This window comes from Falco peregrinus, chromosome 2 (genome assembly GCF_023634155.1).
Source record: "Falco peregrinus isolate bFalPer1 chromosome 2, bFalPer1.pri, whole genome shotgun sequence".
In the NCBI taxonomy this organism is placed as follows: domain Eukaryota; kingdom Metazoa; phylum Chordata; class Aves; order Falconiformes; family Falconidae; genus Falco; species Falco peregrinus.
The window spans coordinates 89,874,244-89,897,952 of NC_073722.1; the positions used below are offsets into that span (position 1 = coordinate 89,874,244).

General features: G+C 41.2%; 2 protein-coding genes across 15 annotated transcripts in view; one reads left to right on the forward strand and one right to left on the reverse strand.

Moving 5' to 3' along the window:
- The window catches only part of SPPL3 (signal peptide peptidase like 3), an 86,782-nt gene extending 66,722 nt beyond the window's left edge, over positions 1–20,060 (forward strand). For 13 of the 14 annotated variants that reach the window (XM_055795843.1, XM_055795845.1, XM_055795842.1 and 10 more), the window contains 9 exons: positions 1,447–1,541; positions 4,522–4,641; positions 7,986–8,064; positions 8,826–8,938; positions 14,180–14,286; positions 15,279–15,442; positions 16,710–16,909; positions 17,968–18,077; positions 18,847–20,060. In XM_055795843.1, coding sequence (XP_055651818.1) covers positions 1,447–1,541; positions 4,522–4,641; positions 7,986–8,064; positions 8,826–8,938; positions 14,180–14,286; positions 15,279–15,442; positions 16,710–16,909; positions 17,968–18,077; positions 18,847–18,918 — 1,060 coding nt within the window. In that variant the 3' untranslated portion in view covers positions 18,919–20,060. The remainder of the gene's footprint in view (positions 1–1,446; positions 1,542–4,521; positions 4,642–7,985; positions 8,065–8,825; positions 8,939–14,179; positions 14,287–15,278; positions 15,443–16,709; positions 16,910–17,967; positions 18,078–18,846) is intronic. The other variant, XM_055795856.1, reaches the window with a different exon arrangement.
- Positions 1–23,709, reverse strand: part of RNF10 (ring finger protein 10) — a 202,062-nt gene that overhangs the window by 60,143 nt on the left and 118,210 nt on the right. The gene's annotated exons all lie outside the window — the stretch shown is intronic.

The window sequence follows — 23,709 nt, forward strand, 5'->3', positions numbered from 1 at the left end:
GAAGCTTCCTCATACTTTGCCTGAGCCCAAAAGCTGCTTTAATTTCATACCACTATTTGGGAGCACTTGTGTAAGAGAAGCAGGAAAAACAAACCAGCTTTATACTGTAAGAGCCTTTTTCTTGGTTTTGTTTTATACAGTGAAACGGCTCAGCCCTTCTTTCTTTAATACACCACACCGATCTTGATCCTAGAAACCCTCTGTGTTTGATTTCAGGTTGTATAACTGCAGCACAAAATTGCTCACCTGTGCATTGGTGTAGGTCCTATACACTAAAATGAAATAACTTTGATACCTATAGAATTGCATAGAAGACTGTGGTGTATTTTTTACTTGTCTGATAAATTATTAGAGTTTGTTTACTTTGCATAGCACGATTACTCACAGCTAGACTTCAAAAGGAATTTAATGCCTGTTGACCTGGACGTTTTGTTGAAATACTCGGATGCTGCTGCAGACTTAAGACAGGAGCTGTACAGTAGGAGCTGAACAGTGCTTCTGGTGGCTCTCTATAGCTTATTTGGATAAATATGCAGCTAAATCATGGATAACATGCATGTATCAGAATGAGAAACTGTCATGGTAAACTTGATTGTTCATATTTTTATTAAAAATGATGCAGAATTTGACATTAGAAATAATTACTGGCCAAAACAGACCTGAAGTGAAACTTTCAGAAAGTTATGCCAAAATTTGTTAGAATATAATGTAGAAGTTAGATCAAAGTGAAGGATTGTGGCAAAAGGGGTAGAATACTGTGTTGGAACATTTTTAAAGGGTGTGTATCAAAATGGTAAGATGAATCAATTACAGCTGAGCTGAGTACATAGGGGAATGTTGGCAGCTCCTGTGGATTAACTACATTGTATCACTTTGTACTATTTATTCAGAGCTTCCTCTACTCATCTGTTCTGTGTGTGTGCAAAATATATATCTTGTTACTTTCTAGGCTTTGCTGAAACATTTTCAATGAAGACAGACCTTACATTCAGCAAGTACTTAGAAATTAGTTTTGGTCATCTTTTATGACAAGATCTAGAGGAAGGAAATAACATTGTCTTAAAAATGAAACCCAATAGTTAAATTTGAATTAAAAGGATCAAAATGAGAACTTGGAGAGAGTTCAGATTTGTCAGAGAATTGAAACATTTCTTGCATTTCCACCATGTACTACACTTCCAGTAATGCAGATAAACATCTTCGTTGCCGTTCGTTCATTCTCACTGTTAGGCCTGGTGTGATTTGGTGCCTCATCTCTAACTGAAGCTTTTTTTTCTTTTTTTTTTTTTAAAGCTGTTCCAGTATGTATGGTGTTTTTTCTAATAAACAGTATTAAAGGGCCCTCTCTGGGAGAGGGTGCTGTGATAGAATCATAATGAGACTGTAGCTGATGAGCCTAATTAGGAGTTCAAAACTTGTCTGTTAAGTTTGCTTTGTTTCCCGCAGGTCTCTTAACATGGACTTTGAGAATCAAGACAAAGAGAAAGACAATAGCAGCGCAGCTGGGTCTTTTAGTGGCAACAGCACCAATAACAGTAAGGGTTAGCTTTATTCCTTATCTTACTTTCGTCACTTCAGTGTGCTGCATCTGCTTCATCTATCCCTGTGTTTCAGCTGTGTGTGTTGTAGATCCACCTGGTACAGTGGAACTGTTCTGCCTGGGCACTTACCGTCTTCCCCTGCGCTGATACTGTGATCTAGTTCATGCCCATGAAAGCTAGATTTAAAACATCAACGTAACATTTCCATAATGCATGAAAATTGCATGCTGCACAATTTTTCAGGTTTTACTGGAAATGGAAACAGCTTTACTTTTAAAAAAACCACGACACAATTACGAGAAGGGAGTGTACTTTCTTGTCGCCTGGAGTGTATCACTGTGACACATTAGCCAGTCTGTAAGCAATGAGAGGTCTCCCGGTATGCTGACAAGTCTGTAAGGATGATTCAGATTTATCAATAGAGACTCTGAAGTATAGAGTTCACATGGCTTTGGGCAACTCATTTATAATGAACCACAAAATATGTGTCTACACACAATCTATTCAGAGTGGGAATTAACATGCCAGCTCCTACGTGGTGATTGTCCCCTCTGTAATCTATAAATAGATTCCAGGCAGCTTGGCTGTTTGAGATGCAGTGTTTTGCAGGTAAAAATATGTATGTGAACAGTTAGTGGAATGTGTTGTATACAATGTGCTGTAAATTCACACCTGAGTTTAACTTAGAGCAATTTATATGGCCGTATTCAGGGAATAGACTCTTGAACTAATAGTTTCCACAAGTTTAGAAGGCAGGAATGAGATGTGTGAGCAGCCCTGTGCATGAAATCCTGAATGCTGAGGTTGCTTTGTTCAAAGTGAGAAATAATAGCTGAAAATATATAAATTAAATAACATACTAGTCTCTTGCTTTTTTCTGCCTTTGTGTGTTTTTTAAATATAGACTCTTGGAATTTGCGTAGTTGTCAGAGCACTGCTTCTGTTGACAACAGAGAGCAAAGAGGTTGCTGTGCTTGGTGATTCAGCAGTGAACAGTTGAGGCTTTTGGCATCTGGGAAGCAAGAGAAGACAGTCTGGGGCTGGGGAATAAGCACATTAAGGGGATTAGCTGTCAAAATGATCAGAAATGAGATGAAGAACCCTGACATTTAACACTGCAGGCACCAGTTCCTGTATGCCAAGGTGGTTTGTGGTACGTCATTTCTGGGGTTTTGTTTGTTTTTTCCCTTGGGAAGTTGAAGGGCATGTGAATAAATGCTCTTGCTCTAAGCAAGAGGCGCTAGATCCAAGTCGCAGATTAGAACACAGGAATTTCTGTGTCTTTGCACTGTCATCACTGAACTATCTGTGATGTACTTTACCTTGTTGTACCAGACCTCAGTAACACAGAAATCCCAAGTGACTGAATTCTGCTTTTTATTTTTAAAATTTATTTTGGTACTTATGTTTAAGAATAATAGATCTGTGACCTGAACTAACAAATGGCCATAACAGTGCAAGTGTCACGGCTTCTGTGCTCATTGTTTGGCTTTTCTTTTATGGAAATTGTTAAATACTTACGACAGATACTAAGTTGTAGTGAGTGTATTTCAGATGTGTTTGAAGTTTTATACCCAGAGACACTGGTAACTATGAGCTGTGCAGTTAACTTGTTACTTAGACAACTTGCCACTCTTCCACAGGAAAAAAAATAAAATAGACACATTGTAACACACACACAGAAACAACGTGTGTGTATATTTACCTGTATGTCTCTGTACACGTGTGTAGGTGCATATTTACAGATATTCTGCTTGATAACCTAGAAGCCTATCCTTAAAATCCTGGAACTGGTAAGACCCTGCTTCATACAGTGGTGTCTTAATTATTTTGGGATACCACAGTGGTGTTAAGCTGGTTTTGGATCTCATCTAGGTCTGAGTCTTGTATTCATTTTTCATTAGAGACATTTTGAATATTTATCAAGTGACTACTCCAGATGCTATCTGTTGTTTTAATGCTTTTGAGGTATGTCTTGTATTTTTAATTGCATTACTAATTCTTCCCCCCTTCGCTGTCCCCAGCTACAGAGATTGGTTAAGTATTGGAATGGGTGGGATAGGTGGGCTTTTCAAAGCCTGATCTTCTCAATTTTGTTAGTAATTCTAAAAACTTGTGGTAAAATATAGTAAAAAATGTCCTGTTCTATTATTAATATCCCTAGTAGTCACGCTGCATGGCTGAGGTGGAGGAAATACTGAAATATTATATTCTGATTATCCCTGCGCTGTTTAAAATTGCTTCCAGCTATAAAATGTGAGCCTGAAGTTTTGTTGGGTTTCAGCATAAAAGACTATGATTGTAGCGCACACTGAACTGAGTTGGTAGTTTCATCAACAGGTAAATGACTTGGGGGTGTTTTTTGAAAACTACCCTTTATTGTTAGACTTGATGTTATCTGGCACTTGCGATCAGTGATGCAATTTAAGGGCATGGTGGCCTTCACCCAGGTGGAATGTGAAGCTGTGGCACCCTTTGTGTGAGCACGGTCAGCCTAATGCTGTCAGCAGCTCTGCTGTCGCTCAGGCCCTTCGCCTGGTGCTGAGAGGTTAAATAAAACTTCCTTATGCTCTGTTCAACACATCTATGTTGCTTAGTGTAAAATGAAGCAAATATATAATTGCTATATGTTTCCTAATTCCTAAATAATGTTAATGTTTGTAACTTGTTATTCATTCTATCTATGGCGCAAGGAAAAATTCCTACATTTTCTTTCAGCTTTTGGTTCTTGGACCCTGCAAAGCATGGCTGTTGCTGTACACACCAGCCACTGCGACCGTGCAGTTTAGCTGGAGTGTTTCTGCACAGACTGCTGTGCTTGGTTGTGATCGTGCACCAAGGTCTTGGAGTAAACGCCTGTTGCATGCGCACTGAAATGGAATGTGTTGTCGGTCCTTAGTTGTGTTGGTGAGGACAGACTGTCAGTATGTGTGTGGTAAGAAGCAGCCCAAGCTAAACTGTCACTTTCTTTCTTCTGCAGGTATTCAGACCATTGATTCTACCCAGGCATTGTTCCTGCCAATCGGAGCGTCTGTGTCTCTCCTAGTTATGTTCTTCTTCTTTGATTCAGTTCAAGTCGTCTTTACAATATGCACAGCAGGTGACTAAGTTTTCTTCTCTTCGCAAGAATTGGAATAGTACAGAAAGCGTGGATACAACTAAATATTGTTGATAACAATGATAATACTTGTCATGCTATATTTTTTACAAATCCTCATATTTCACAGTTGTATTTTCATGTCTCTGTAGTATCAATAAAAGTGGCAGGTATTATTTGAGAAGTATTTTCCACTTAGAGATTTGCTGAACCTACTGAACTACAAACTGCCAGAGTTTTGAAAGATGCTGGACATACTGTTTCATGTAAAGTTCACTTGTTTATAAATCAGTGCTCAGAACTGTGTGTGATATTTCATAATTCAGGTACTTTATAGGATCCTAGCATAACTCTGGAGATCCTATCCAGAGACTCCTTTTCTTAGTTTGATTTTGGGTTTTGCTTTTATGCAGTTTTTCTTTGTTTCAAGAGTACTTCTAGTCTCACTAGCATTTTGAGTATTATTCTTCTGCACGGCTTGAATTTAGAACAAAAATGAAGCTGTTGTCCCAAATAAATTGCATGTCCTGTCATCCTGGTTATTATTATTTACATTTTTTCATTTAAATAAATACCAGGCCTTTGATTTCTTTGGGAAGTTTTGGCCTTTTGATCTTTTTGCAGTCCTTCAAGAGACCAGCTGCTATTCAGTGTAGCAAGGTTCTTCTGTCATTCTAAATAAGCAGCAGCTTTTAAAAATTGTATGCCTGAATCCACATACTGAGTCTGTGAAGATTTTTAAACCCTAAATACCTCTCATCCTCTCCTACTTCATGTATATGCAAGGTAGGCTTTTCCCTTGTGATTTAACTCCTGAGCTGTGCATCCTCTGCAGCCTCTTAAACAGGATTGATGTTGATGGGTGAGATCTAAATCTCTGCTCCTATCTCTAATTCTGGAGGCATAGTCGTGCAGAGGGGTCTGCTGAATGCTGCTTTTATAGCTTTGACCTACGACACGTGTTCTTTCCTATTCAGAATAAATTATGTCAGATAAATTGTACTGTATGCTAGGTATTAAGGATATATATACCCATATAAGATGTTACAAGGGAAGATTTATGACAAAAGACAAATATTAATTTGTCAAGCTTGTTGGTCCGTTTCTTTCCAGAATGGCCTTGACATTTGTAACTTTATTTGTAATATTTTTGGTGCGTAATTAGATGATACTGTGTGAGCTGGGCCTTGTTGCAGGTTTAAGAGGATTGAGTCTGGGTTGATCAGTGCACTTGGGTATTGTTATTCCTGAACCTCGTTTTATGATAGGTTTGTGCTTTTCCTTGGTCTTGCATTAGAGGGCTCTTTGGCCCCAGAACCTCTAAAATGCAAAGCTTCGTTAAGAGGCTGTACAGCAGGTTGTAGACCCTGCTGGCGTTGGGAACCTGTGGGACTTGTCTTTCTGTCCCCTGAAGCTCAAGTAGTGCTATTTTACATCATCTTTTTGTAGATTTTAGAGGCTGATTTGGGGGGCTTCTCAATTATAGCTGATGTCTGGTTTCTTAAATCTTCCTCCAGCAAAGATTTGCCTTTCAGGGAGGAGCCAGGAGCAAGGGTGGGTGCCTTGAACAGCCCAAGGCCGGGGCCAGCTGCTAAGCTGAGGGCAGAGCTGAAGAGCTGGCGTGTTGCCTGCAGACAGGGTTAAGCCAAGGGATTGCCAGTTGAAGAATAGGTACTGAGGCCAGGGGGAAGAGGAAACTTAGGGCTGGAAGCCTGGACAGTCAGGAACGAGACTGAGTGGGCACTCAAGGGCACTGTGTGTTAGTGTGGTCACATCTTCATTCTTATACTCTGAATGAGCCCAGCTCTGGGGTGGCTCATTGGGGATAGCAGGGTGGGAGGCACAGGGTTCCTTGCTAAGAAGAGGTGGAGGGGAGGAAGGGGAAGGAGAGATTCCAAGGGCAAAGAAGGTCAGCCTGGGGTGAGGACAGGTCAATCCCGCTGTGGTAGAGGCGGAGCAGGGCGCAGGGCAGGCAGGGCTTGGGGCAGCAGTGGCACAGGTTTTGCTGTGTAGCATTCTTTGCCAGGCACCTCTGAAATGGTTCCTGGTTTAGCGTGCACTCTTCATTCTTTCCCTATCCATTCTGCTCTTTTCCTCCTCTGTGAAATATTGATAGAACTGTGAATTTTCATGGTCCTGTTTGCATGCAGACACTTTTTAAATTTTTCTTTTCAAATTATTTGATGGGGAATGGAGGTTTTCTTGTGGTTCGTTTGTGGGTTTTGGTTTCTTTTTTCAGTCTTCCATCTTCCTCCCCCAGAAGAGGTAAAATGGAGTGGAAAGCTGTGGTTTGACCAAACCAATTTTGGCTTAAGCTGCGTACTAAAGAGAATGTTTGATTCCTTCCCATCATCTTCATTTGAGCAGAGAAAAAAAAAAAATCCCTTTCAAAAACCAACAGCATCCACCCCAACTTTTTAAGCAGGAGTAAAGGACGGGACAAAGAGTTGATTTGCAGCATACAGAAAGTGTTGAGTGGCTCTTCTAATTTCATTTCAGTCTGTTCTTGCTACAACAGGTTTGGATGCATGCTGCTGATGTATCTGTGTCTCCATGCCCTCACTCTTCAGCCTTTGAAACACTCCTTAGTACAAATTCAGTACTATTAAAAAAAACCAAACAAAACCAACAACAAAAAAAAAACCTGGAAGGAAAAATAATTATAAATACCAGCAGTTACTAAACGTTTCTACAAATGTGTGGGTGGGTTAAGTATGCTTCTTAAAAAGGAAGATGCTTATGGAAATAGCCTGTTTGGATATTTACATATTTTTAATGTCCTGTTTTCAAAAACTTAAAGCACTTAGTATTTTAAAAAAGTGAAGTTGCCAGCTAATAGATATAATTTATTTTAAGTTGTAATATGGTTCAGTAATGAATAAAGGGTTTTAAGTGAGACCAGCGTGGGGGAAGTTGACGGAGTTGAAGAGTGGAAAAAAAACCTTTATTATGCTTAGCCTGTGTCACGTGTTGAAGAATTTAAAAAGAATCTCACGACCAGTTTGTAGTAAGTTTGTTCTTTTTTGGTTTTGACTCAATATTTGAAAACGGTTTGGTTTTTTTTTGCTGACATGATCACGAATAGCTTTAATACTTTTTTTTTTTAAAGGTTTGGGGATGGGGCGTTAGATTCCTTTGAGAGCTTTTATTCTGATTGAAGTTTGAAAGCATACTAATAGAAGTCCTACAGAAAACCTTGGAGCCTTTAGCTGCTTGTGCTTTAATAATACTGCAGCGTATGATAAAAGGACGTTGTTGCAAAAGCTTTTTCAAATTGGAGAAGCTTGTTTGTGTACTGTAGAAATTAGGTCTGAATGTACTAATACTACCTTTTCTTCTTTTTCTAGTCCTTGCAACAATAGCTTTCGCTTTCCTTCTGCTCCCGATGTGCCAGTACTTAACACGGCCTTGTTCACCTCAAAACAAGTAAGGACTTGAGAAATCTTTTGCTCCTCTCCTTGTATGTTGTATTTATTTATTTTCATGAGAATTCTTTAACAGTCTTTGGTTACGAGCATTAACCTCAAGGCTTTAGGGCTGATGTTTGTGCATATTTATTGTGCCAACACCATGTTTCCACTTTGAAACTAGGAAGCACGATTTCTGCAAGTCATGTGTGCTTGCCAGCCTGGGAAGTGCAGTACCATTGCAGGGGACTAGATTTCCTAACAGTGGTTTTTAAGAAGCTTGGCTTATTTTGGGTGAGATTTCAGTTTGGGATTTGGTATTAGATTTCAATGTTTGTTAACGTTGGACTATGGATTTTAATGCTGGCTCTTTCAGTGACTGTAGTTAAACCAGTGAAAATGACAGTTGTTAATGTCATGTTTCGAAATGATTGGTGGTTTTTTTTATTTTTTTTTAACCTTGTGACTGGAGTTCATGTTGCAAGAAGCGCCATCTTAGATGGTACTAGGAAATAGCATTCATTGTAACAATTTCAAGAGAGGTGCCAGAATTTACAGCGTTTTTTCCATCTCTGTAGTTCAGACTTTACACATTATTTGAATGTGAGGAAAGGTTTTATTTTGTTGCTGTTTTGGTACCTATTTGTGGCAAAGGAGCCTCCCTTCAGTTGTTCTTGGCATCTTTCATCAGCAGTTGAGCCTTGTTCCAGCAGCGTCCATTTTCTGTTCTTTAAATGGAAACATAAAGTCTTCTAGCTAATGTTTGTGTGTTGTTCCTAGGATTTCCTTTGGCTGCTGTGGGCGTTTCACTGCTGCTGAGTTGCTCTCATTTTCTCTGTCTGTGATGCTTGTCCTTATCTGGGTCCTAACTGGCCACTGGCTCCTTATGGATGGTGAGTATGTGAATTAAGGGATTTTACTACTGGTTTGAGCCTGTCGTGACACATGCAGTCACCTGGTGATGATTGGTGAAATTTGCTAATATTAATGGCTTGCTGAATTGTAATACTGTGTGGTAGACTCCCTGGAAACAGCAGCTGTCAGGAACATGCCAGGGTAGCATTCGGGACACCTGTTTTTCTGGTTTGTGAAAGCTTCCAAGGAAGTGCCGGAACACTCATGAGAGATATTCTGCACCTGTGTGGTGTAGGGTGAATCGCCGGTTTTAGTTGAAGATGTGTTGAGACAGTGGTAGTTTATGAATCATAACTTGATCTTAATGATCTGGTTAATTTTTGCTGTGCATCTTATTGTTCATTGGTTCAGATGATCAAATAATTTGTCGTGAGACAGTTCACAGTAGCTGGTTGTCTTTGATCTCTTTGATGCTTGCCATGGATGGTGAGATGGGTGAAGCTGGCAGGCATCCAGTTGGCTTGAAGGTGTGATATTTTTTTTCATGCTGGTTGAACTGAATTCACAGCTTACTGTTCCAAAAAGGAGCTTTCCTCCTCCCCTCCCGCCTTCCAAATCTCTTGTGCTAGCTCTGGCACTCATTTAATCACATGGTAAACTGATTCAGCTCACTAGAATGGCAGCATACTCTTTCTTTTTTGCCAGGCTGTTTTTCTGCTGCTGCAGTGAGATGAATTGGATTATTTTGCAGTCAGGTATGTGCTAAATTTTGGCAAAAGGCAAGTGGCAGCATGATGGGATCTGAGAGGGGCGAGTGGATGTGATAGCAGAGTGAGGAAGGGGTAGCCAGGAGCAGGAGCTCTGCTTCTCAGCAGTGTCAGGCAACTGAAGTGGCTTAGGACTTGTCGTGAAATGGCACCTTGAAGTTGTGATTGAGGAAGAATAGCTGGGCCAACATTACTGCCCTTGAAACTGTTTGTTGCAATAGAAAACGTATATCCCAGCAGCTTTCCGGCTCCTCCTAAACGAGATGGGAGCAGCAGCAAGTCCTTAGCACTGAATCCTCTCATGGCACCTTCATTATTTCTTTCTCATGCTTTTTGCTGCTTTACAACTTCCACCTGCTGTATGTTAGGGAATACCTTTTAAAGGATACTAAATGAAGAAATGCAGATGAAGTTCGTTTTGTGTTGAACGGAGTAGCCCACCATGTAATCAGGGGTGATTTTTGATCTGCAGTAGCTACAAAGCTAAATGGAGCATCAGGTGTGGATTTTGGTGAAATCTGAAGACTTGTCCACACTGAGATATTGACAGAAGCATTTACTTCAAAATAGCTGGTTTTGTGAGCACTTCAGTCTGGAATAGTGAGCTTTGAGGCAATTAATCTGCAGAGTAAGGAACTGCTGGTGCAGAGTGATGTTTGGATTTTATTTCTCTTGGTGGCTTTTTATGGTTTACTGAATTGTGTTGATACTGTCTAGCTTTGGATTATTTTATGTAGTTTATACTAAGGGAGCTTGAACTGTATAGGTAAGCCTCCGATCATTTGTTCAAATCCAGTTAAATCAATGTTTATCAGTGACATTGAACAGGGAGCAGCATTTATTGGCCTTCATCAGGGAAATGCGCTGCAGTTTTAGTCCTCATACTATACTGCTGCAAGTGGGATCACATCATCTCTGCCGTTACCCTTTGCTTCTCTGCAACTGAAAGCTCGGGACCCCAGTTAGTCTTGTTTGGAGGGCAATGTGGGCAATAAGCACAGCTCGGTAATATATGCAAGTGGAGCACTTGCTTTAAGCCAGCGCCTGCCAGCTGCTGGGTGTGCTGTGATCTAACTCCTCCTCCCCGCTTTCACGGGGATGATCTTCTGTTTCACTGTCGGCAGAAAATGAAACAGATGTTGTGAACGTGCTTCACGTTGCCTGGGCCGGGCAATGAGAGGGAGAAGTGGGGCAGGTGTTTCTTCTTAACAGCACATTTCATTTTTTGTGTGTGTGGTTTGTGGTTGTGCAGTTGTTTCTCTCTTTATGAGAGAGTATTTCTACTTTAGAGCCGAGTAAAATGGTGGGGAAATACTTCATAGTAATTTCCAGCCCTTACAAAACCGAGGTATGGCAGTTCCTGCCAGAACAGTCTTCATTGCTCAAATACCACAGTTCCCTCGTCTGCATGGTACAGTTGGTTGAACTGTTCCTAAAGTTGGGGACACCTCACTGGGTAGAACGAGCAGGTATTATCTCCAGGGGTTTGTTCTGGCCTGTGATGAATTACATTTATAAGTCTTGAAATGCTGATTTCTGAGCAGATTCTTTGATGACAGAATCATCAAGGATGGTCCTTGTCCCCTGGTAAAACCTGGTTAAAAGCTTTCCTAAATAGTGGACATAGCTGGAGATGTACAAGGGGAACGACAGATGTATGCAGGGTCTGTCTGTAGCTACAAAGTGAACTTGAAGGGTCATGGATACCCCAGGAACTGCTGCAGACCTTCACTGCTGCAGCAGGTGGGTAGAGGGCTGCTGCATGACATGTGTTCTTATTCGCGCTCTTTAAAATACACTTTGAGAGTTTTAGAGGAACACGATTAGATCAGAAATTCTGTACCTGTTTCTTTCAGAGGTCAGGTGGTGGCCTGTGGGGGAAGTTTAAGCCTTGCCAGCTTGCATAACGCTTTGTAAAGCAGTCACCACACCACCAGCATCTTGGTGGTTTCCTCTGTTCTGGGTGCAGTAGTGCCGTAAAGCTGAAAAATACGCTGTATCCAGAGAGTCGAATCACGTATGCAAGAGTATTGTTAATCCTCAGAACGTCCTTATTCCATGAGTGTGCTTGCAGGGACTCCAAAGTTAATTCTTTGTGTTAATTGAAGGTTAACCCTTTCAGTGAGCTCTTTCTTACTCAGCTTCATTAATCCATTGCCCAGCACTTCCAACCCAGAGGTACTATTTGTGTGGCTCTTCTCTCTCCTCTCTCTCCCCTTCACACTCATGTGCACGCTCTTTTTTTGCATGCTCCCTCTTTTCCACACTCTCACGGTAGCCCCTTTTTCGTATCCGCCCCCCCCGGTCTAGAGCATATTCCAATGAAGATCTGTTTTACATAGTTTGCCATCACCATCCATGAGCTTGGAGATGGATGACTTTGTTTCTCATATGATTTCTGGACTTTTTTATTCGAAAAGAAAGCTGGCTTCTGTTTAGAGAAGCCTGTTGGTGGTTTGACTGCACTTTGGCCTATATTACTTGTACTTGCTCTCGGGCATTCTTGCTTCTCTTCTGTTTTTTTAAATTCACCAATATTTCTTAAAGCAGTTGCAAAACCGCATAATTATGAGCATGTGCATTTCACTGTCATCTAAAGGACTTTTTTCCATCTGCTTTTCTACCCAGTATTGGCTTAGTTTGATGAAAGAGTCTTGCACGTGTGCCTGCATTCATTTCTGTGATGGAGAAATGGGGTGTGCGTACAATAGAAAACACTTCACGCTGGTTAAAATATTTCCACTTCTAGTTAATTATAACCTGGAAATCCTCTCCTAAATATAGGCTTGCTTGAGCTATTATTAACATTGGCTTTAGAGAAGCCTTTCTGATTTAAGACAGACTGTTCCCTTGTATTTGCTCTTTTGCCAGAGGAAGTCTGTAACTGAAGGCTATATTGAATTACTGAGCACAGATCTCGTTCTCGCTGCTTTGCTGTGTCAAATTCTAAAAACCTCAATAATTTGCTTACATTTTGTAGCTACAGTTATGCAGCATGATTTAGGGTACATTTTTATCTGAGTAATCCCATTACTTTGTTAAAATTGGCAGCGCTGACACTTGGTGTTGTGCTAAGCTTGTCAGTTCTGAAAAGAGAAGGTGGGTTTGGCAAAGTCCCCGCTGGGCTGCAGCCTCTGGGCACTGCGGGCAGCCACGCCAGCAGGCGTTTGGTGGCACTTTTTTCCCTTGAATACATATGGACATGTCCTCGGTGTTTTGATGGAAGAACTCCACATCTTTCAGGTGAAATACAAGCATAAGGTGGTTTCACAGTTACATAATTACAGCATCAGACTCCAAAGGTTAGCTTGTACATTTTGGCAGAGTCAAGTTGTCATGTTGGTGGGCACGTACGTAATGGATCAGTTTTTCTCTGTGGTTTCATTTGGTCAGAATAGGTTCGCACCTCTTTACAAATTCTGTGTCATGTTAGACAAATAAATACATTTTGTTTACAAATGTCTGCACAGTTGAGTGTAATCTGGTCCTAACAGGGCTCCATTCCTTGTAAATAGATGAAAGTTGATTTGCTTTTTAAGTTTTAGTTTTTGTATTTTAAGTATCTCTTTAGGGATTTGCTTGTAACCAGTTGAAAAATATTCAATTGTCAGTTGAGTACCTTCGGTAGGTAAGGCTAGGCTTAAAGAAGCAGGAAATCGCACAAATGTGAAAACTGGGAATTATTTTTTTTGTGTAATGTTTCTAGTTTTCTACCCTGACAAAATTCCCCTTGGAACAAAACTAACATCTGAGCTGCAGCATGTTGTTCAGCTTGTTGATTTGGCTGAAAACTCACCCTTGAGAGAGGGGTTAGGAAAAGACTTGCCGATGTTTTTTTTCCCCGTTGGTAGATAGGCCTTCACATCGAGTTTTGTCATTGGGAAATCCCTGTAGATCTAAGTGCGAATATTTCACAGTTAGTGTTCGGGCAGTCTTACACAATCTTGCCCAAACAGAAGATAGGTTTGAGTAGGCTTTTGTCGTATCTTGTTCTAACATGTCACATAACCATGCTACTTCATAATTAAGAGTCAAGGATTTTATTTATTTTATACATTTACTAGAAAAACCTCCTAATAGTGTAAAAGTAGAGGTTTGTGTTTGGGGTACGAAGAGTTCAAGGTGGTTTTGTTGCTTCTGTTTTTAACTGGGTAGTCAGTGTTTTACAGGGGGGGGAGAGAGAGAGTCTAGGGCACAAGACATGAAAGCATTTCTTTGTGGCGGCTGGTGGAAGTTGAGTGGAATGGGCAGTTGTGCCTGCAGAGGGATTTCTGCTTCCATGGGGACATGTTTGTAGTTGGCTACCAAATGTGTTTTGATTTTTATTTACTCTGATAAGAAGAATTTCACTATCTGGAAACAATAGAGAGTAATCTAGTGCATGTGCTGCATAGGTGTGAACAGGGGCTCCTTTGGAGTGTTTTTTGTGGGGGAGGTATTGGCTTGGGGTTGATGGGTTTTCTGTTTGTTTTGCTATTTTTAATGAACTAATTGTGTGCTTGCATTTTGTAGCTCTGGCTATGGGCCTGTGTGTTGCAATGATAGCCTTTGTTCGGCTGCCGAGCCTGAAGGTTTCCTGCTTGCTACTCTCTGGGTTATTAATTTATGATGTATTTTGGGTAAGTGTTTTGTTTGGTTTTGCTAAAACTGTTTTTATCCTTTGGATCTGTAATTGGCCTTGGGCCATTTTTACATGAATTGTACTAGTATGAAGTTGCTGAAATCTGGCAAAGCCAGAAGATCAGCTTCATTGCTTCATTCTGAGGCATTAAAGTCTGCAGCAGGATACCGAATGATTTCCTTGCTAATGAGTTGACAAAAGCAGAAACATGATTAGAATATTTCAACTTTGGCATATTATTTAAAAAAAGAAATTGGACCTCAGATTTTGAAAGCCTGGCTGAGGATCAGAACAAGCATTTCCAAGTAAACACAAAGCCTTATCCATGCTTGCACAGTACACACATGCCAACATCTGATGAGCAGCAAAATCCACAAGATAGGAATGCAGACTGATTTATAGCCACTGAGGTTGGCATAAAATCTTCCTGTGCTTTTACAAGAAACCTGACAGAATATATTTTGTAATACTGAAAGGATTTTGTTTTACTTTTGTGTGACACTGAGCACTGATCCAGGGAAGTGCTTTCTGACAGCCCTGGCAGCCAGTCTGTTTCCCAGTGTGATGAGCTGTAGCGTAAGAGCCTGTTTGAAACAAGTGTTGCATCATTCCGTTTATGAGTGAGCACTCACTCACCTCTTCTCTGCTTTCAAGCTTTCTCGTATTTTCAGTATCCTGTTACCTGCCTTTGTAGTCCTAGACCACCTATTGTGGTCCAGACAGATCCTTTCCCAAAGGATCTCAAGATACCCATCGATATCTTGGTATCAGAAAGTATATTCCAGTTATTCTTGAGGATTAATAATGTAAAAAACTTTATCTGAATTTTTGAAATACATTTTGCTTTTTATCACCATATATATACAACATGCGTATATGGAAATTTTAGACAATATCCTTTCTTTTCTTGAATAAGCAAAGCAAAAAACACATGCAGCTTTGAGTATATAATTGCAGTCTGTAATTTCTGATGGTTTCCTTGCTCCACAGGTCTTTTTTTCTGCCTACATCTTTAACAGCAATGTTATGGTGAAAGTGGCCACACAACCAGCAGATAACCCCCTTGATGTTTTATCCCGGAAACTTCACCTGGGACCAAATGTGGGTAGAGATGTTCCCCGTCTGTCGCTGCCTGGTAAACTTGTATTTCCAAGGTAAAATCAGCAGTTCTTTTACTGTACTATATAAGAAAAATCTTCCCTTCCTGTACTGGGTAGTACCACTAATTATACTGGAAAATACCAACTTAGTTCCCTCGTTAGTCACTCCCTTTTCCTGATAAAAAGGTACATAATGAGTAGTGAGGGTTGGACTCTTTGCTGACTCACGGCGTGCAGAAATAATCCTAATTAGGTTAACAGGTGGCCCGTTCAGAACAGGATTTGCTTTTCGACATATGTGTGAGTTCTACAGTTTAATGACTGCTATTGTAGGATTTATGACCTAATGCTTAAAAGCAAAAGACCTGAGGTTTGTGCCATCACAGTAGTCTCGATTACTGTGTAATTGCAAGCGATGGGGAAGGGAGTTAGAAACTGATCTAAGCAAGGGTGCCTTACCGGGTGAGTGTCATGTTGGAGATTATTTCACACCTCTGCTGTGGGGGTTCCTTGATGTCTCAGACTTTTAACCAGATCTGCATAGGCCTGATGGGACAGTAAGCTCCAGTGCGTCAGCAGTTATGCAGCAGTTCATGTTGGTGTATTTACTCTCTTCTTGTTTCTTTAGATGTTGGGATGCTGAAATTACAGGGGTTAGGAGTTGATTGTCTGCAATGATAAAACCAAAATTATTCATTCTGTCAACTTTGTGATAACTTAATTTGACTTCATTTTCTTGACACGTATCTCGGTTTTAAGATAATGGGCAATTTTAATTCTTGGTCTACTTAACAGCTGGCTCTTTTTGGGAATCTGGTGAGACTATAGTTTTCTGTGTGTTTTGTCTGAGGCCAAAGATCTGAGAAGTCCATAAGTTGACTTATTGCCTTGTATTAGAGGCGATCTGTGCACATGGGAATGAGGGTGCAGTGTCTATCGATGTTAATCAAACAGTTCAATAAAACGGTCAACTGGTACCTCCCATCAATGCTTAGAGGAGACATGGCTGAAATACTGAGTCGATGGATCTGTTTCACTGAGTTGAGTTAAGAGCAAAAGCAGCTTAAACACTACTGGTAGAAATAAACTGGTTTAGAGCAACATGTCATTATGTCAAAATGGTTACATTTACAGCTGTGCTGAGGTGGTGGTGAAATCACCGAGGAGCAAATCCTCAGTAGCCAGCATTTAGCTTCTACTATGTAAGAGTTTGCCAGTAGAAAGAAGGGATGTGCAAAACAAAGCGCAAAACCAAAGTGGAGGAGTCTAGAGCTTGTCACCTTGTGTTTTGGGCATGAACCCATTTTTGGTTGCTCTCTAGTTCCACAGGCAGCCACTTCTCTATGCTGGGGATCGGAGATATTGTGATGCCAGGTCTTCTGCTCTGCTTCGTTCTACGTTACGATAACTACAAAAAGCAAGCCAACAGTGATTCCTGTGGTGCCCCCGGGCCAGGGAACATCTCTGGACGTATGCAGAAGGTCTCTTACTTTCACTGCACACTTATTGGATATTTTGTAGGTGAGTAATTAGTTTAATATGGATAGCTGCATAGCAAGCAGAAGTTGGATTATTGTAGTAGGTTTAAAAGATGATGGAAGCAGGCATAAAGAGGCTTTGAGAGAACACTTGGTTTCTGTTTTAATCTTCTCTTTGGGTTTTGGTCTAGGGAGAAAAACCCTTCTACAGTCTGCTTTTTAAGATGTTGTGTTTTATTTAGAGGATGGAAAAGATATCGGTGTATTTTTATTAGCAACTTTTTATACTTTGCATTACTAGCGTAGGTGTCCTAGCTCATGCCTGGGTTATGGGAAAAATATGGGAGTTTCTAGATGGATTGTGCTGTGCAAAAATAAATCTAGGTAATTCATCTAGATAATTCCTGCATTTTTGCATTCTACTGCTAATGCTTATGATCCTGTGACATTCTAATACATACAGAAAATGGTAAATAGTCACAACTGGAATGCTGTTTATAATTTGATGTAGCCATCACTCTCCTTCCTAACATAAAATAGATTTTTCCCTAAGGTCAGGACATGTGTGTGCATATCCTGACCTCTCGCAGTCCTTCTGAGGATGAAAAGGAAAGATAATTTCCTACCGGCAGCCTTCCTCCTCCGCGCCCCCCATCTTTCCCCCTATGTTCTCTTTTGACACATACCCAGGAAAACCATTCCCGGTGGGTACAATGCTTCCTTCCTCTCGGCGCCCCGTTTCTCACGCTAGGGGCCTCGGGCTGACAGTCTCAGGAGGTACCAGCACTGGAGCAGCACATCACTGTGGTGCGTTCAGCTCCCTCCCCTTCACCTTTTGTGCATTTTGTTTGAGTTATTCTTAGCTTAGTCTTTGAAATTCAAAACTGGAGCAAGTGGCTCAACACAGCCCAATATTAAAATAGAATAATTTCTCACTGTTTGGTTTGTTTCAATTGTATTTGGGAAAAGCGAAACACAGGTAAGTAACTTTTCCACAGCTCGTCTCTTAAAATGGTGGGGCAGGGAGCCACGTGTGGATGGAATGATAAGAACATCTATATGCAACCTAAAGATATTTATAGTCAGTTTTTTTCCTTACAGGTCTATTAACTGCAACAGTAGCTTCTCGTATTCACCGGGCAGCCCAGCCCGCCCTACTCTATTTGGTACCTTTTACTTTATTGCCGCTCCTCACCATGGCCTATTTAAAGGTAAGACAGGATTACGTGCTCACAGCAGGAAGCTCTGGGGTCAGCTGGAAGCAGGTTCAGTGTTCTTGCACCGGGCAGCAGTTCTCATGAGGATGATGCATGTCCTTAACAGCCCTGGCCCAGAGCTAAGGTACTGCTGCTGCTGGGGTGAGTCTTCAGTCTGGAGGACTGAGGAACTGAGAAATGACCTGCTGAAATAGAAGATAATTTATGTACATAAATTAAAAAAAATTATAAGCTAACTAAATTCTGGAGTATTAAATGCTGTTTTAATTAAATAAGTGAATTTGTCCTCGCCCAGCTGGACATGAAAAAATGCGTGCACAAAGGTTGAACAGAGATTAGAGAGGCAGATCCTTGTTTACCTCTTCCCAGTCACCTGTTCTGAACCAACATTTTAAAATTTCGCCTTTCCTGTTACAGGGCTGTTGTTGAAACGCACATCTAACGCTCTGCAGAGTGGAAAGGCTAGGGTTTTCCACCTGCATGAATATTTTCTTCCGTGAGAAACCTCTTTTGGGTAGATCTGCCACCAAAATAAGATGGCCTGGCCTGACAGGGAAAGGATTTATTTTTTACTGGTTTTATTGTAATTTGCAAAACAGGCGAAGAGTAGATTTTAGTTTTAAATCTACTTTAGTTTTAAAGTAGATTTAAAGTTTTAGTTTTAAAGACATGCTTCCAAGTAGATATGCATTTTAAAATTTGAATTCTAAATGAACTTTAAAGTTTCTGAGGGCATGGTCCTTCTACTGTTTTCCTGCCTTAGGGCGATCTACGTCGCATGTGGTCTGAGCCTTTCCACTCCAAGTCCAGCAGCTCCCGTTTCCTGGAAGTATGATGGACCAGATAGAAAGTGACCTGAACTTCTGCCTTGGTCCTTTTCACTTTAACTTGTGGCTTGGTCGTCTTCTAAAGCTGGACTGGCTGGTACTTGGGAAGGTACCAATTACGGGACTTGTACGAAAGGACTTCGTATTAAAAGGAGGAAAAGAAAAGAAAGCTAAGATCCCGGAGCTGTGTGTGACTCCGTATCTCCCTGCAGATGTGGAACTGGGGACCCTTTGTGCAGCTGCAGCCACTTTCCTCTTTTCCTCACTCAGATGGATTAGTACCAGACTATTACCTTTGAGAGAGGAAGAGACAGACTTGAAACTGAAAACGGCTTGAAGTCGTTCAAAAGCTTGTGAACACTAAAAGAAAAAACAGTTAAGCAAACTGAAGCTTCTTCAGAGAACCTCTCATGGACATTGGGACCAGTTTCCTGCTGGACTTCGGTTTCGAAAAGAACTGAGACAGAAGGTCTTCTGTCACAATATTGGTTTTTTTTGATTTATTAAATATTTCCTGTGGTGTGAGGTTACTTATTAAATCCACAGACATTGAGTGACTTCTTGCAGTATACATATAAAAATTTGTTGTAACAAGTTACATTTCCACCCAGATGTCATGTTGCAGTGAAAAAGGGCACGATTTTTATACATATATATATACACACATATAGATATATATATGAATAAATAAAAAGGAAAACCTGCTAAGATCATGCTATGTAGCAGACAGGGGCTTGCTGTAATTTTTAGCATGTAGAGCAGTTTACTATGGCTTTCTTGTATATGGATCTACAATGAGCTGCTGTTTTTTTCCCCCCCTCCTACAACTGAACCTGCAGTTTCAAACCAAGTGTAGTATTTGTACCGATTGTACTCATGGACTTTAGGGGATATTTGATTTTGATCAATGTAGCAAACTAGGGAAGAAAAAAGTTCAAACCCAAACCTGTTTGTTTGAGGGGGGAGGGGGTGGGGGTATCTTTTTTGTTTTGTTTTGTTTTGTTTTTCTTTTATGTTTCTACAAATAGCTCCCTTGCAGGTTTTTAGTAGTACCTTCTTGACCCAGTGCATGTATTATAGCAGCAATTGTCTTTGTGCTTTCTGATCATAGTAATGTATCACTTGTAAATACATTTTTTTCTATTTTCTATTTTTTTGTATTTTTTGCATTTTGTTGCATTAGTATGCTGTATTTTTTCCATGCCCCTGCCCCTTAAAGAAAAAAAAAAAAAAAAAAAAGGAAAAAAGAAAACTGTCCTTTACTGTTGTGACTGGTTGGAGCTTGTGTGTTGACTGCTTTGTACCTGTAGCCTGTTAAAATGTGGATTTATTATTTTTTTTTGAACCAGCAGTTCCAGTTCTGTTATTTTGTTGACTGAAAGGCTTCCCTGAGGTAACTAGAACATTTTTCCTTTAAAATACTCTGTCAGATTGGGTGTGGGGAGCTCTCCCAAAAGCTTGTAGGTCTTGGTGGTTTGATAGATGCTGATAACTGTTAGTTAACTGGAAGGAAAACAGGAATGTTTCGGAATGAATCGGACTGAACAGTAACATTACTTTGGGGTACGGTTCTGTTACAACAGGTAAGGAAACTTTGGTGAAATACCTGATCCTTTCTGCTCTGTCAGATGTTACAAAAAGAGCATATTTAGCATGGCAGAAAATTTTGTCCAGCACAGTGTGTACTGTCATTAATTAACGTCATCTTCTGTTCTCAGGCATGTCCGGCACTGCTTGCGGGCAGAGGGGCTGACAGGCTGACAGCCTTGGAGCTTGCTGTAACAGATCTCCGAGGGGTGGAACCTCTGAAGAAGCGGTAAGCAGCAGCACAGGGGTCTGGGGGGCTCTAAGATTAAGCAAGTGTGGCTGGGTGGGTGTGGCAGGGGGATGCTGTGACTTCATTTTTTGGTATCATCCCCCTGCCACCACCCCCCAGTTCATCTCTTTCACTTGAATTCATTTCCTCTAGCACGTGCCTGCAATGCTCATTGTCAGGCAACTGCCATTTTTTAAATGAACTAAATAGTTTTTAGTTAAAAATCTGCTTTTTGTGTTCATAGCGGATGTTAGGTCTCAGACTTGCAGTCAGCTTGGGACAAAAGACAGGCATCGGTTTTCAGCTACACACCTCAGACTTCAGTGAATAAAATACTGAGGAGGGTATTCAGAGAGAGAAAAAAGACACTTTTTTGGTGGGTGGTTGGTTGGGGCTTTTTTTCCCCAGAGGTTCCAAGCAGTGGAATAACACGTTAAAAATCCAGTTAGTTACTGCTTGATGGTCCCAGGCCTATCCACCTGCCTGATGATAACGTACGTCAGGTGCATTCAGCTTCACAGCGGTTTCCTCCTGCCTTTGCAATTACAACAAAAGGTCTTTCTGTTTTGAGGTGGCATTTTTTAGTCCCTGCCAGGAAAGCATGGCTATGAATGATTTTCTAGACTTCAAAAGCATTCTGGAAAAGGTTCCAGAAATGCTAACTGAGAAATGCTTACTGAGAAGTAATTTAGCTTTCCAGAAAAAAATCTTGGCCTTCTTTTTTGAGCTGTATTGTGCTCCTGCACGCTGCAGCCTTCTGACCTGCACCAAGACAAGACTAAGCTGTAACTGCAACACTTTGCTTCTGAACCCACAGGTGGTGTCTGCTGCGCTGAGCTGACTGCCCAGCTCCCCCAGCAGAAGCTTGCACCTACCTGCCAGGTGAGCAAAAACTGGACTGAAAAGGTGTTTGCAGCCCCTTCGGTGTGGAACAGCAGCCACCACTGGCAGGAAAAGGATTTTGGTACTTTGCAGAGGTTAACTGAAGCGTAACTGTTCTAAATACCAAGCTATTACATGCACAGAGGGAAAAGCATTGCCCTAGGGGTTCTGAGTAAGTTAAAGCTGTAAGGCTTTGTCCCACAGCCCTCCTTCCATCTAGAACGCCTCAGCACTGGGGGGATTAGAAAGGGATTCCTACCATGCTACTCAGCCGCTGGGCCCTCCCTGCGCAGATCCACCTTCTGTCCATGTTTCTTGGGTCTGGCCAACTATGTGTTTTCTCAGCTTGAGGATGAAACTGTATGAGCGGCTTTGGATTTCTGGAAGCCAAGCAGGGCCTAGAGTTCCCTGTCCCTCTTGGGTCTGGTACAGTTGTTTGTGCCTTCTTGGGTTAACGTTTTGTTGAACACAAAGTCCTGCAGTGAGATCACCAAACCACCTGTCCTATCTTCTGAAAAGTTGTTGGAAAAAAATATTTTAGTAATTGTTTGACTAATAGAAGCTTTCTTGTAGGAAAGTAAAAGGATTCTGGAAAAAAAGTAAAGAGACTAGACTGTGTTTATAGCTTTATAAAATACAGAATTGTAATGTACAAACCTGTCAGTAGTTCCGGAGTTAAGTTTCTGCTGCATCTTTGGGATTAGTCAGCTTAGCCATTTTACTGTTTGTATTTTGCAATTTCTGTAAGGTCGTGATCTTGCAAACATGAGTTCAGCAATGACTTGGGGTTGTCTGGCCAGCCAGTATGGGTATTATGGGTATAGTATGGGTAAGTGTATTAGAAATGCAAGCTGGTCACTCTGTGTCTGTATTGGCCTGTTGGGAGCAGCCTGGGAAGTTTTCAGATCCATGCCCAGCCTTCGAGGCTGTACTGTGCTGCTTGCAGGGGCTCGGGAGCACACCAGGGTGCCAGCGCTGCGGTCGTGTGACATTGCGAAGCCTTTTGCCGAGATGAATGTTTCCTGTCTTGAGTGTGGCAGTATGTGATGTTCTGTGAGATGGGGAAGTCACTGAGGCAATCAGGAAATACATGCAGATGGTTGGGGTGACTTCCCCAGCTCACCATTGAACTCCCTTGAAGGGGAAAGTGGAAGGAAGGCTCCCACGTGTTAAAAGTAGTGAGTGAGTGGAATTTGAAATTGATTTTTAGCTAAACAGCGGCAAACTGTATTTTGCATTCAAGATACAACACACTCATGTTTTCTTATCTCTATGCCATTGCCTCTTCCTGTTAGTCTTCTAGGTACATTGAGTTTTACTTAAGGATGTCTTTCAAATTTGCTATTTTTGACACTTTCCAAGATCCCAAACATAACCTGAATGTGTGGCCATTGCCAGATTGTGTGTACAATGGGGGCAAAACAAAATTTTAATTTAAAATCAAAATAATTTGTCCTATTTTTCTTACAGATAACACTTTCAAAAAAGACTACTAGAGGAGTGTTCAGATGTGAAAGCAACACTACAGCAATTTCAGCTGAGTTCTGTAAGTAGTCTATACACTGCTTGAACTTGGAAGGCTGAGATGGTGCTTCTGGGTTGTGGTTGGGTTTTTTGGTTTGTTTTTTTCAAAATTGTTTGAACTCGAGAGGTGAGCCCTGTCCGGCTGTGCTCTGAGCAAAGCAGATGCTTCAGAAGGGGGTCCAGCTTCCAGGCAGCCAAGAAGAATGATTCAGATCTGTGCTCCCCAGGAAGAACTACATATTTCTCACCTCAGCCCAGAACAGCTTATCTCTTCCGTTAGTCTATTGGGAACTCGTATGAAGAGACTGTGAGCTTTACGTAGGAAATACAATACATCAAATCGAAGGCAGGGGGGAGTAACTCCTCATTGCTGTGTTTCTTAAGAAAGGACTCAAGTTAGAGCTGCCCCTGCTTCAGTCCCATTAGTCTGTCTTGTAACTGGTTTCGTGCACTGAAAGCATGGTGGGGCAAAAACCACAATGTCCTTGAAAAGTGTAGCTGCAGCATCCCTACCCGTCTCTAATGTATGTATGACCTAGTTTTCCCATCTCACTGCCCCAGCTTTGCAGTGCTGGCT